Source organism: Labeo rohita, chromosome 6 (assembly GCF_022985175.1).
Source record: "Labeo rohita strain BAU-BD-2019 chromosome 6, IGBB_LRoh.1.0, whole genome shotgun sequence".
Classification (NCBI taxonomy): domain Eukaryota; kingdom Metazoa; phylum Chordata; class Actinopteri; order Cypriniformes; family Cyprinidae; genus Labeo; species Labeo rohita.
The window spans coordinates 14328676-14344192 of record NC_066874.1 but is presented as its reverse complement, the minus strand read 5'-3'; the positions used below and the strand labels follow the sequence as shown (position 1 = coordinate 14344192).

At 34.5% G+C, this 15517-nt stretch overlaps 1 protein-coding gene across 2 annotated transcripts in view; it reads left to right on the top strand.

Annotated features, from left to right (window-relative positions):
* Window positions 1–15517, top strand: part of septin9b (septin 9b) — a 78044-nt gene that overhangs the window by 29315 nt on the left and 33212 nt on the right. For both annotated transcript variants that reach the window (XM_051112113.1, XM_051112114.1), the window contains exons 2-3: window positions 7823–8087; window positions 8771–9120. In XM_051112113.1, the coding sequence (XP_050968070.1) occupies window positions 7823–8087; window positions 8771–9120 (615 nt within the window). The remainder of the gene's footprint in view (window positions 1–7822; window positions 8088–8770; window positions 9121–15517) is intronic.

The window sequence follows — 15517 nt, the reverse complement described above, 5'->3', positions numbered from 1 at the left end:
GCATTTATGCTAGACTAAAATATACTTAAAATTTCCATTGAAACTTGTATGTCATATGTTTAAAGACATTTGTAGTAATGAAACTGCAGTTTTGTACATTTAAAATACAGTATATTAACTTTATTTGTAATATCGAATAACGCTACAGTTATTTATATGAATGATATATACAAAATATACACAAAACTGCAATCTGGCATTACTATAAAGTGCACTTTTTAAAAGTGTACTTAACAGTTTACTTACTGCATTTATTTACTTAAAAGTGTACCTAACAGCGTACGTAACAGAAACATAGTTATGAATGTTTTCTATTTAAGTACACTCAAGCGCCCTTTGTTTCATTAATATTATCCGCAAGTACAGTACAAACATACTTTTAAGATTTTCAGAACACAGATTTGAAGTGCACATTTAATACAATTAACCGTACTTCTTTTTCCACAAAGATCTGTATGAACATAGGTGATTTGTGTGTGTTTTTCAGTCAATGGCCTATTTACAATGATGCACATATACTGTGTGTTTACAGACAGCATTCGCGTAACTGAAAAATCCAGCAGTTTAATCACATGGTTGTGTAATTTCTACAGCCTTTAAAGTTAACATCCTGCATTCAGTGACCTCCAAACCAGACGCTAAAGTGTTGGTCTTGTTCCATTAAAGTGGCGTATGGGATATCCTGAATGACTCATGACCTCACACGTGTACCCAGACACACACACATAAGCCAAACACACTGTCAGTAATTATTAGTCTCATATTTTATAACAGAAAACTCAATCTTACCATTTAGAAATACTGGTGTTTAGGGGCTTTGGATAGCCACAGATTTGGCAGAGAGATTCAGAGAAGGAGTAACACTGAATACTCTTCTTGCAGACAAATAAAGTTGTGCAAATAGTCACTTTAAATGTACAAATAGTTGAAAGTTGTTTGTATATACAGTGGCATGTGAACGTTTGGGAACCCCTTACATAATCAGTGAAAATGTGAAGATTTTTCAGTTTTCCAGCATCTTTTGCATATTTGAATGCTTTCCAGCAGTGAATGATTTTGAGATCCATGTTTTCACACTGAGGACAAGTGAGGGACTCCTCCAGAAGGAAACACGATGCATTAAGAGCCAGGGGGTGAAAACTTTTGAACAGGATGAAGATGTCCAAATTTTTCTTATTTTGTTGTTATATCATTTTTTCCCGTTTAGTACTGCCCTTCAGAAGTAACAGAATATACATGCATGTTTCAACAAATTAAGTACAATTTACATTGATCTTCAAATTTAAAAATTTTCACCCCCTGGCTCTTAATGCATAGTGTTTCCTTCTGGAGCATCAGTGAATGTTTGAACCATTTTTAATAGTTGTGTTTGAGTCCCTCAGTTGTCCTCAGTGTGAAAAGTTGCATCTCAAAATCATACAGTCACTGCTGGAAAAGGTTCAAATATGCAAAAGATGCTGGAAAACTCAAGAATCTGCAGGACCTGGAGGATTTTTCTGAAGAACTGTCCTCAGTTTAACTGTTCAGAACAAACAAGGGACTCATGAACAATCATTACAAAACAAACAAACAAAAAAAACGTAGATCATCCAGGTAACCACACACAGTATCAAGAACCAAGGGTTCCCAAACTTTTGAAGGGGGTTATTTTAGTAATTTCATCTATTTTTTTTTTTTTTTTGTCTTGTGGACTATATGTAAACATCGTTTATATAAAATATCTTACTCAGGACAATACTAATTTAAAATAACATGCATTTTGTATGATCTCACAGACACTCACAGAAACACTGTGCATTGTATAATCAGTCATTTCTGGTTTTGAAAGGAAAAAAGTCAAATAGTGATGGGATTAATTATTATCTATGGGTAAATTATGAGCAGTGTGAAACATGGAGCAAGATGACCCAGGTTTCTATTTACTCAGCATTAAAAATGACGCATGAATAACTATTTAATGATTTCAAGTGTGAAAATTGTACTGGGGAATAAAGGAAGGTAAACCACCAAATACAAGAGTGCAGTGATAAGAAAGCAGGTTCTGGACTCTTTCTCTGATATTTGATATTCACTGTTGCTTAACAAAATTCTCTGTTCATTCAAATTTAAATATTTATCACACCAACAGGTCTTGGGGCTAACAACAAAAATTATATCTGTCAATAACTTTATAACTTCACAAATTTTCTGGCACAGTTTGCAACTTATGCAACATGTCCAAAGTTGTATTAGGTACGTTGAACGTGCATCCCATATTGGTTTAATTTTTAGTAAATTTTCGCTTTTTGTCCAAATGCTGCACATAACTCCTTTGGTTTCAGAGGATTCTCTGATCTTTTTATGTTGGCTAAATTTTTATTATTATTATAATTTTTCTTTAAATTATGGTCTGTTTTCTGTTGGCTTCTAATTGACACCATACTCCCTTCACTAAGCCCTTTTCTGAAGAATGAGACAAATGAAAGCTGATGCTTCTTTAGTTCTATGAAGGGACTGGAAATATAAGTCTATCTTAATATATGGTCTGCCCTAAAGCTGCCGTATAAGCCTCAACACAGAGGCCTTGTTAAAAAGCCAAGAAAAATAAAGCTTCAATGAAGGTTGGCTGCTTTAACATATGCTGTCCTGGTTCTAAATCTAATGATTGTGCGCTGCACAGGAGAGAGACATAGGGACTTCAGGTCATATGATTTCAAAAGCTGTTTTGAAAGGTCATATGATTTCAAAAGTTGTAGTTGCTTGTTTACACTTAGTTTATTTTATGTCTGCTGTGGGTGTCTGGTATGGTGGGTTTAACAGATTAGAATGGTCAAACTAACAGGGCTAACACAGCACCATTTTGCAGGAGAAAAGTTTGCCCACTGATGAGCATTCAGTAGTAGTTTTACGATTAAATAATAGTAGATGTTAACCAGTGGCCAATTTTTGGGCTTTTAAAGGCGACTCATTTAAAAACTTTTCTTCTAAGTGACTATTGAGTCATTGCTGAAATTCAGGCTTTACTTTACAAACAGAGTATAAAATTTAGGATTTTTTTTTTATGAGTAACTGACTTGTTTGATGCAGGGACCACGTAGGAAATACTTAACTAGACACACCTGGATGGAGTTATATCAGATTTTGAAAGTATAATGCAACTGCTTTTAATCAATTTACATTTTCTTGCTGTGCAAACTGAATACAGGTATAGTTTCCAAATGTTTCCTTTTCTCTCTGTCCAGATATATCTGTTTGTGTGTGTGGCAGAGGTCTGTTGGATCAAACTTAGTTCAGCCTGGCATTTATTTCTGAGTATCTCTGAATTGGTTTTAAGATCAGTTGCTTCTGAGAACAGTAGATTATAATGGAAATCTCTTTCTGTCTAGAATAAGAGCTTATATAGGATACATATGAACAACTACAGGCTCTCATACGTATTGCTCTGGCATTTCTTCTTTGCGTTCCTATTTTTTCTCTATTTTTTACTTTAATACCAGGTGCGTGGGATGGACAAACGGAGTGCTCCCATAATCCCTCAAAAGCATGCTGGCTTTTCTTCAGAAACTGAAGCCAAAAGGATCTCTTGGGCTCTACTCAGCGCAACCAAACAGCTGTAGATACAGCGCTGAACCATATAACTTTTAAAAGCAAATCATTTTAGTACACAAACTGCTCATGTGAACAACTTGGAGTAGGTCTCTGAAAGGCTAAGCAGGCTTCTGAAAGACTGATCAATGGGTTGTGCATCTCTTAAGTTTTGTTTGGAAGCATGGGCTAAACTCAAGAAAATTGGGTAATAGTTCATGTAAATAGCATTGTTGTGTAAATGGGTGTTACTTTAGGTAAAGGAACTTAACTGACCCCATGGACTTTAGAAACTCCCTTACAACACTTTTCTCATTCTCACTAGTTTATGTCAATATTCTTTTTCAGAAACCACATGTACAAATGTCATGTGGACTAACTTACAATACATGACATGAAAATTACAGTTGTGAAAAAGACTTATTCAGTAGCATTTTATTTATTATAAATACAAACAGTTAAATTATATTTACATAATTTCACAAATGATGCATAGGTGTTCACAAGTGACATTTACCTTAATTTCTCCTAGTTCTTATTTCATAATAATGTTTGTTGCACTGTTTTTACTTAATCTTGTTTAGACTGAAATAGTTTTAAAAAATATAATAATGTTCATTTTTGTAATAAAAGTCAAGTAAATACAAGGATAAGGGCAAATACAGTTCAACACAATCTAATGTTTATTGTGACCTTTATATAACAAAAAAGGCAAGTGCTTGTGACTTTGCAGAGCAGGAGATGAATATTACGGAAGGTTCCCGATGTTCCTTCTTTTTTCCCTCTGAAGCTGTTAATCAGCTGTTGCTTTCCTCAGAAAGTTGTTCACATGAGCATAAAGCAGTTGTACAAAGAGAACACAAATAATGACAGTTTATCAGTTTATCAATCCTCTGCCATATAGAATAAATATTAAGTACATATAAGTGTTGTATACTGTATGTTGTGTTGTCACATGCCTGATTCATTACTGTTTGTGTGCTGGGAGTGAGAAACTCTTAAGGAACTTTAAAAGCAGTGTGACTGTTGTAGGCACTTTGGCAAACTCATATATGTATCTGGGAAAGTTTTTGTCTGGAATATCTGGCCCAACTTTAGAGAGACTGTGTTTTCTTCCAAGTCATAAACAACTGGGTGGTGGGATTTTGAATTCAGTGGCAGAGTGGTTTGGACATGCTTGTGATCTCTTTTAGACTCTAAGTTTTATTCTGACCATGTTCAAATATCCAGATTTGATTATAAAACATACTGGAAATGAGTAAGATACTTAAATGAGAAGTTCAGATTTTATTCAATTGTTAAAGTTTACGACAGCCTGCTATTAACTTTACTATGAAGCTGTTAGTGTGAGAAAATTTAACTGTCTTTCAGCAAATCTTGTGTTTAACCATTTATTCGGATGCCATTCAATTAAAAGGCCAAAATAAATGTCAACTCAAGAGTTTTAGCTCTGTCTTCCATTATGTATTACATTTTCCATTCAAAGAACTGATTCCTCCAAACAGGAAGACTGGTTGCTAGATGGTCAAGTAACAGCATCCATAATGTACCTCAAATGTTCTCAGAAGATGCTTTTTTTAGCCAAAGCAGTTGGAAAGGGTGTAGGCCTGTATTTTGTCGGTGGCTATTTTTTAGCCAGCATATAAAAATAGCCAGCGTAAAACTGAAACTATTCCATAACATACATCCACAAACAGATACAAGTCACTTTCCTCTAAATGGGATATTGTATACTAATGAGACTGACTTGAATGGAAGCCCATTCCACCACATAAAAAAAGCTTTGGTAAGGTATAATTATGAGATAAATAGTCAAACCTATAACAAATAGTCATAATTATTATGTAGAATGACATAAAAATATGATTTATCAAAGCATTTTTTTCATATGTGGTGGAAACTGGGCTTTCATATTTAAAATTGCATATAAATTTAGCAGATATAGGCAGAACCCTATAGAAGTGAAGAGTGTTCAGTAATTCTGTCTGAGAGAAATGGAGCCTGGACTGGATTGCAGTCAATGGTGAGCTTGATTTGACTGTCAGCAGCTGTTGGTCCAGACAATAATGCATTAAAAACGAAAGAATAAAGAATAACAGCATTGCTGCTTTTGTTACACTTATAATCACACACAACGTTTAGGCATTGAAGCCTTTGGCCACCAGTTCATCTGTCATGTCTTAGATCATCAACTGAAATGCTTAATTAAATAACAGAACCAGGGCAGCTCCTCTGGGCATTCAGTGACCTTCACCACTCTAACAGTGATGTTATGTTGGCACTGCCACCAAACAGGACATCTGCATTCAGACAAGCATGAAAAAACAACACATTTTACAAAAGGCCACGTTACTGACCTGATATGAAATTGTTTATTGTTTTAGGCTTGTGAGGCAAATGCATATGCTTTGTTCTAAGATTTCCTGTCTGAGATGCATTTAGTTATGAATCTGCCCATACATGTAGATCTGACAATGTCCTTCTTGCTTTAGTTGGTGCTCATAAGGCAGTTGCGGCCACAAGTAAAGGTGTCTTTACAATAAGTACATGTAAAATGAGATTGATTTTGATAAGCATCTAGTCATGGGATCAAAATGAACACTCGCTAATGCAGGTGTTGGCCTGTAACTTTATTAGGAAGTGCACATGATCGAATATTAACTTCCGTGCTGAAGTATGTGAAATGCTTAATCAATAAAAGACACCCACTGCTCAAATAAAAGACATCCATTGAAACTCTGGTGCATCTTCTATCCCCTTCCCATTTACATATATATTATTGAATTTATGCAAAATACATTTTTAGGGACAATTATCCTCATATATCATCTGTTCACTGTAAAATCCAACAGTTTATCTTACTTAGATATAATTAGTTATCTTTACTTAGTTGTTATACTTACTAGGTTTTATTAAGTTACAGCTACTTTCAGGGCAAATAAAACAACTTACTTGCTGTTTTGAGTAACGCTTAAAATATTCAGGTAATGTAATAATAACCATTTTTTTGCTCTTTTTGTTGTACTACTACTGACATAAAACAGCAAATAAAAAACAACAGTAAAACAATGTAATTGCATAATTTATTCATGCCCCAGTGCATTCTGGGGGTCAGTGATTCTGAGTTACTCTCAGTGTTCCTCAGATCACAGATGGAATTAAGTTAACAAAACTTTAGTAAATTGAACTCAAAATAAGTAAGGAATACTTTTAATATATTAGTAGATAAGACTTAAATTACACTTAATACAGTTAAGTAAAGATTAATTAATTGAATTGGGGTAATGACTTTGCACAATTTAATTAAGTAAACTTAACAAATTACTTTTTACAGTGTATTCCTAGGTGTGGCAAGAAGTTAACATCAAAACAAGGAAAATTATCTGTAATTATTATTTATTTATTTTTGCCTGCAAGTGAATTTTATTCTGTCTGAGAAGTTATGAAAATTACATTTCTGTTCCTCTATTGTCCAGTTTAAAGTTTGAATATCTAATACCAAAGTAATGGTCTTTAGCATAAGGCGTGAATTGATGAGGAAAGGAAACACAAATTCATTTACCACATCTTCCACAACTTGATTCACAATAATATTGTTGTTAACATTTTTTTTATATTTAATATTTAATTTTTGTTTTGTAAAAGCAAAATGATACCATCTCAGTTGAGACCAGCAAATCAAATTGGACCTTCTGAGAAAAGTTGAACTATCAGCTACTAATTGTTTCAAGGATAAACTGAGTACTGTGCCTGTTGTTTTGCTGTTATTTCTCCAATATTTTGCTTATTTTTACAATCACTGATATCTAATAAAGTGTATTTCTGTGCACAGTACACAGTTGCTGTTTTAGGCCCAATCTTTGGCCAAAGTACTGAATTTGTCTGTTCCACTCTACTGAAAAATCATTATAACATAAAATGGTGTTTCATAACTCTTCTGGGCTGATAAGTGCACCCTGGTTACCATGTAATTTTTTACCATCTGCAGAATGTTTGCTGTGGGTTTGGGCGATGTGCCTCACAGTCTGGATGCCCTCAGGCTTCCATTACTTTGCTAACACTATAAAATATAATTGTTGGGTTGAGTACAAATGAATGGCTTCTTTTGTATTATTTACATAATTTGTATTTCAAACCTCAAATCTTTCTCTAGAATTTGATGGTTAGATCTACATGTGTTAACTACAGAAGATAAATCTAGGAATGTAACACAATAAATTAAAATCTGAAGGTTTTCTATTCTGCTCTTTTTCACCAGCCCTGAAACGGTCATTTGAAGTGGAGGATGTGGATTCCTCCACGCACTCCTCATCACCTCATACACGGCGGGCACCATCCAATGTTCAGCGTTCGGCCATGTCCCCAACCAGTGGGCGGTATTATGAGCTGGGCTCCAATGGTACCAAGCCCCCTGACACCTCAAAGCCGAAAGCTCGAACCCCTGAACCTGTGTCACGTAGGACAGAGCTAGGCTTTGACATCTCATCCAACAACAATGGCAAAGCTACTGAAAGCTCTTCCAGGTATAAATTAAAACATATAGTTGTGATATATATGTCACTGTCAGTTACTAGATTTTATTGACAAAGCCAAAATTGTCTTGGATTGCATCGTCTAACAATTCCAGCTCTGTGGTCTTGCTGTAAGCACTTTTGGTAAACGTGAGATATGAATGATCAAGCTTTGTAGTTCACAAACATAATAAAATAAGACTAGATTCTAGCCTCTTAGCAGACTGGTTTCAATATTGCTCAAAAGTCAAAATATTAAAGTGTTTTATCGGATTGAAATATGCATTATACAGAAGTCAGTTTCTTTTTGTGTTTCACTGAAACTTCACTCAACCAATTTATTCAAAACACTCATTCAGGAACAACCACTACTGTGTGTTGCTCTGCGATGTTTGTTGGTGGAGCAAAAATGTAAAATGTAACTGCTAATGTTGTGTTAAACTTGTATGTTTAATATTTAATATAAAAGTAAAATGGCAATTAGTGGACATTTCTAAAATTTCCTCTTGCTGCCTTGAATGTTGAGTTTAGGGATGGACCATTTTTTTTATTTGTTTCTGCTTCGCCAACAAAAACAGTGCTGGACAAGCGGAATGATGCATTGTATAACAGTCGTATAATTTAGATTAGTCCTAGCTTGTGTAATGGATGAAATGCAACCTAAATAAACCAAATAAAATGTTATTGTGTCCTAGTCCTGGCATGGCTCGATTTGGACTAAAGAGGCCAGATGTCTTGAGCCACAGTAAGACCTCTGAGACACAGAAGCACTCAGTCACCTTCAGCAAGACACTGGAGACCATTGCCCCCATCACACGTGCAGCATCTACCATCATTCCACACGCCAGTGCTAAACTCCCAGAGACCACCTTCAGGAAAAGCGAACCACCGAGCTCTGCAGACGGATCAGCAAGAAAGCCTGAAATCAGTGTCACCAAATCAACAGACAACAAAGGTCATGACAGTCTTCACCACCCACCAGTTACAACAAGGTGTCCATCACCTAATCACGTCGGACGGAAATCCCCTAGTTCCGACGGGCATAGTAAGTACATAACCAAATTATACAAGTGCATTTCTCCCAAAAGAGAGGAATGAAAGCTTTTAGAAAACCACACAGCTGATCAATTGTCTTCAGATTTGTATTATTATTATTTTTTTTTGTATCTCCATGGAAATTCAAAGTTTTTTTTTTTTCAAAACAGCAGTGGTACGCATGCATTATTTCGTTAGAGGTATTTTCTTTGGTGGTCTGTCCTGAGGTGCCCTGGTCTGTGGTTGGAACCTATTATATCTTCCTCATCTCTTACTTTAAAAAGTGACCAAACGCTGTGTGAAAAGTAATTGGGTGTCATTACTGAAGGAAGTTCTTCTAGTCTTCTAGTTATTCATGTGATTTCGACTTTCTAGCCTTAGCTCCAAGCCTTTCTGTTCTGTGTTTGATATCAGCTGGACACTGAACTTAAACTGACTCTGACATCCGGAACGAGCCGTTGAGTTTTGGCCTTTACTGTCCATGAGAAATTAGCAAGATGCAAATGAGCCATGAGTGGAAGAAAGCTGCAAAGCAGCCGTAGGCTTCTTACTCTGTCTGGACTGGAGCCTTTTAGTCCAGCTGTGCTTCAGACAGCCTTCATACTGAGACATAAACATACTGCGGTAATCAGGATCACAGAAGACCTGAGGTAGCAGAGAACTGCGCTGAATGAGGAGGAAAGTGGTCATATTTAAGTCAGTGCAGCTGTGGAGTATCTGCAAACTGTAATGGTATTTGTAGTTGAAACTATAAAAAACATCCAGAGGCTGTTTATGCCAGACTTGATTTAGTTTAAAATTGTTATAATGAAGGATGTTGTTTATTTAAGGAACATTAAATTTGATGAATACGTTGTCGGTTTTATTTATATTTTGGATAATATAAGGGCTTTCTCTTTTCTTCCAAATTTACGAGCACTTTAATGGAAGGTACAACTAACCTTACGGCTTAAAATCAGGTCATGTTTTTACTAGAGGTTACAACAGGTGTGCAACCTACAATCAGCTTACCGTTTCTAACTATGATGTATCTGCAGTCTGAAATTTTCTCTGCCTTCGTGGTTGTGATATGGTTATGATGTCAGAGCAGCTCACACGGAGGTCATTGCTATAGTAGATTATTAATGAAATGTCTACATATGTCAAGTATAGAGCACTGCAATGATGGTGAATTTTTGTAGACCAACTGAGAAGTTAGCATCACCTTGGTTCCCTCAACTATATTCCAATAGGTTTTTTCCATTGGCTTTTGGATTAGTGAAGAAAATAGGCTCTGTGACCAATAAAGTTTATGATTCTTACATTACGTTTGGTTCATCATGAGGATTTTGAAGAAGAACAAACTACACGCTCGTATGATTTCAGTGTCAGCAACTTTTTTTTTTTTTTAATTTGTGTTTGTTTAAAAAAACATTTTCCCTGAAATTCTGAGGTAGAATAGCTTGCCAGACTGCAATTCTGATCACAGTGAGGCAGACTAGAGAAATTATTTTTCAGTTTCAAAAGCCTGCACTCTGTGCATATGCAAGCCAGCAGTCATTACACACACTTTAAGAGTTGATGCCCATTGAGTAAAGTAAAAACTGAAAAATATGTCAGTACTGCCTGTGAAAATGCATCCTGGTCTGTCAAGGGATTAATATTTTAAAATGATAGGACAAACATTTGATAAACAACAAGTTCAAAGCCAGCAACTAAACCCTGTCATTCAGAAGTCACATTGTGCATTTGGAAGATACAGTGATGGACATGAGAAAGAGAAAAAGGACCTAGTTAAAACAACTTTTCACACATTTGGATTTGATTAGTCATCCAAACTCCACCTCCTCACTATTAAAACGGTGTATGCCCAACAGAACACACCAATGCACGTGCATATGTCTAAACAACTCACACATGTACATCACAACCAGGTATACAACCAAACACAACACACACACACAATGAGTAGCACACGGCACACATGTGGAAGATCTCTGGGCCAGAGGAGTTCCTGTAAATGCTAAAAAATAGAGGGAAAAAACAGCTGCAGCCAAGAATGATCTAATGCCTAAACAGCCACACTGAGTGTGTGTGTATATCATGTGCAACCTTTTTAAAGTTGAATTAGTCAAAACATATACTTACTTCGAATTACCAAAAACATTTTCACTTTCTATAATACCCGGAGAAAGCAAGTTCCTATTCATCCTATTTATAGCATTCCTGTTCGTCTCAATCACAGATGCATGGCTGGTGCAGAACCCACTGGAAGCACATGATTTATAAATCTTTCATTTTTGCTTTGTAGCTTAATTTGTTTCTTTTCTATCCCACTACTTCCTAGTTCTCTGTGTGCCCACTGTTTAGCATCTGCTAGTTCTGGCACTGTGACATGTCCTATTAAAATCATTTATACTGGTGCTGACCTGCCCTCAGTCACTGCACTAATCCCTCGTTTAAAAATTTTTTAAACTCAACAAAACACTTTAACTGTAGCATAAATTTCAAGCAAAGCATCTGTCAATTATGTAATCAAACACAACGCTTTATGAATTCTTGAAACTAGTATATTTAGCTGCTAAAACTTTAAATGGATCTTGAAATTAAGTGGAAACCTAAAAAACAAAAGTACTTTAAACTAGTCAGTTCAGTTTGTTTTGGAAGTTTGTATACAGGATGAAAGAATACAACATAAGACATACAGCAATAAAGGAATGTTCCAGATTGAACTTTTCAGGATTTAATTGAAAGAGGATTACCCAAAATGGGTTTATTCTAAAATAAAAATTCTATCATCATTTATTCATCCTCATGTCATCCGAACCCTCGAAAAACAAATGCAAATCTGTTAATGAAAGCTGGGAATTAAAAGTCCATTTAAGCAAACCTTTAAAGCTTCAAAAAGTTCATAAAGAAAGCAATACATGTGAATTGAAAGATTTTATCCAGTAAGAAAATCATTACAAAATTAGAATTTTTGAGTGAGATTTTTAAGCTTTTAATAGTCATTGTTTTATAAATCACGTCAAACAAGTATATCTTCACCTAACCAATTCAATGAGTCAAGGAGAATGGACAATGAGTCAATGAGAAAAAAAAAAAAAAAAAAAAAAAAAAAGAAAAAAATATTTAATTCTTTCAGTGTGCATTAACCAACCCTGAGAAAAGACACCATCAATGAATGTGAAGATAGCATCACTGGCACAGAACCAGTGCTAAATCAGTGTTCGGGTGCTTTTGTTCTGATCTGCCCTCTGTGTCACATAATTCATATACAGTAATTATCATTGTTGTTTTTTTAACTTCCTGTCCCTATTATTCTACATCATTTAATTGTTACCATGTAAAACATAACCGAATGGTTCATGTGAAACAATTACTTTGCGTTAGGGTCACTTTATATAATTTCATTATCTAATAGGTGCTTGCGTACTCACTTATCCACAAGTTATTTTTATGAACAACTACAATAATATCTAACAGCTGGATCATGTACTTGGCCCTATACAAGTATACAGTGCAGTAAAGTTAGAATTTGCATGAATTGTGGCAGAAGGCAACATCTAGCTATGTTGTAAATGTGTGACAGATTAGGTTCCTTCCTGTTCATTCAGCTTTTTGGACAGGAAGTGACCTCACACCAGATTGTCTCACGTCCTTCCTTCCAGTTGTTTCCCCTTGATCTTAAAGTTACTCATTTAGTATATTTTGTCAGTTTTGTATTACATTTTGATTTGCTATAAAATCTTCTTAAATCTAGAAATGCTCAAATAATTTGTAATTATATATTGATTATCTTTAACAGGAAATTTATAATCCCATTTTTTTCTTAATGTTAAACTGTTCTAAACTTGGTTTTCTGACCTATTCCTGACCTTGGTTCATATACCAATCCCTGGGTCCCTCCTACAGATCCTGTGACTCAGCCTTATTGCAGAGGTTTAATTTAAAACCTTTCTCATGGGTCTGTAACACTGAATTAAAGCTGTGTCTTCAGCTTCAGTGAGGTCATACCAAGATCACCCAACCAAACAAGTTACACATGCACAAGAGAGAGGGGCTGTCAAAATGGTGACAAATAGGTTTCATCAACTAAGCGCCTCCTGCTGGTGCTCTAGACCCTCTGCAGAGTGTTTTGACTGGCTCAGTGCCTCATCCTGTGTGTGTGTGTGTGTGTTGACCCCCTCTCTTCTCAACAGCTGAATCTGAGATAGACAGCTATTTGAGACCTACAAGAAGAAAGGAGATACATAGATTCTTTTTATTGCCTTTTCTTCTGTTTTTGTTATACTCTGTCCTGTGATAAAGCTGTGGTTTTACAGTCATTTAAAATATATGTATTGTTATCTAAATTCACATTCAACAAGATGCAGTATAGATGTAAGCAAAGACAAGTAGAGAAGAATAGTGAAAGTGTCAGCATTCATACTACTCAAGACAGCAGAGACCTACTAGCAGACATATCAAACCAGGCTCTACATCTACATGCAAAGCAAAAGATATCTTTTTATTATAAATAAATAATCAATCTGTATATATAATCAGTCATTGATTATACACAGGGGTGCACAAAATAAAAAATAAGTTTAGACCACTCATTTGCGTACCGACATGGCTGATAGCTGTTAATGCACAATTACCATTTTAGATTTTTATTTTACAATTTTTATTTGAACTGAAAGCCTAGGCTATCCACTGCTGTTTTCGAAGCACAATGAAAACTGTGACATTTCATTCACTAACTCTCCTCTGTTGACAACAAGGCAGTACATATAAGGCTACTTACTTGCCAGCAACCCGCCAAAATAAAAGCTTGCTGATTTTAAGTTTGAAAATGATGAAAATGCATATATACACTACCAGTACACTACGATTTGTAATGTTTTTTTGTTTTGTTTTTTTTATAAAGAAGTCTCTTCTGCTCACCAAGCCTGCATTGTTTGATCCAAAATACAGCAAAAGCAGTAATATTGTGAAATATTTTTGCTATTTAAAATAACTGCTTTCTATTTGAATATATTTTAAAATGTAATTTATTCCTGTGACCAAAGCTAAAATTTCAGCATCATTACTCCAGTCTTTAGTGTCACATGATCCTTCAGAAATCATTCTTATATGTTGTTTTGCTGTTCAAAGAAACATTTTATTATTTTTTATTATATTACCATCAATATTTAAAAGAGTTTAGTAAAAAAAATTTCAGGATTCTTTAATGAATAGAAAGATCCAAAGATCAGCATTTATCTGAAATTAAAATGCTTTGTAACATTACACACCATACCATTCAAAAGCTTGGAGTCATTATAATTTAATTTTTAATTTAATTTAATTTAATTTAATAATGTATTTTATTTTATTTTATTTTATGGGGGGGTGTAATAGTTTTATTTAGCAAGGATGCTTTAAATTGATCAAAATTGATGATAAAGACATTAGCTGTTTGTCTGAACTTTCTATTCTATCAAAGAAACTGGAAAAATTCTACTAAGCTGTTTTCAACATGATGCTAAAATTCAGCTTTGAAATTACAGGAATAAATTATATTTTAAAATATAATCAAATAGAAAACAGTTATTTTAAATAGTAAAAAATATTTCAATATTATACTGTTTTTAATTAAATGTTATTATGACTATAATTTAAGTAAGGAAAGTCTATGATTATGAAGGATACTATTTTTAAAAAGCATCTTTAAGGCCGTTCACACCGTGGTGATAATGCAAATTATATTTATCACTACTAACACTGAAACTTAAAATTTATTTAGCCCTGTTACAGCACGTTTGAAATTTCTTTACGGTTCTGAATGCATGATTAAATGCAGGTATTTTTAAATATATAAGTACAATTCGAAACATATATGTACACAATAAGTGCATTGTAGCAAATGGTTCATTTAAATGTAAGTATATTAAGGCCACCTAATATAAAGTGTGACCAAAGGTTGTTTTAATAATACATTTTTAAGACTCAGTCCCACACTTCATGCATATTAACAGTCCAATGGTTTTCACTTACAGTAACACTTTATTTTGATAGTCCACTTTAGACATATTAACTATAAGTAACTTTGCAACTACTTGTCAAATACAAGTCATTAGATTATAAAGTCCCCCAACAGACATTCTGCTCACTATACTGTAAGCAACTTTGCATGTAATTAGTCAATTCTAACACAAACATTTACCCTAACCTAACAGTCCACTAATATACTAAAGAGAGTTAGTTTACATGTAAGTTGCAAAATTACTTATAAAGGAGAAGTTATAGTTAGTAGAATTTCTAAAGATGACTATCGAAATTAAGTGTAACTTTTACATGAAGTTGCAATCTCCTGTTTGTCAATTTAACGTTTTAAAAAGTGCTCTCAAATAGTGTGATGCACCTTTGCTGTAAAAAGTTTGTTCCAGGCAATATTAACTGAA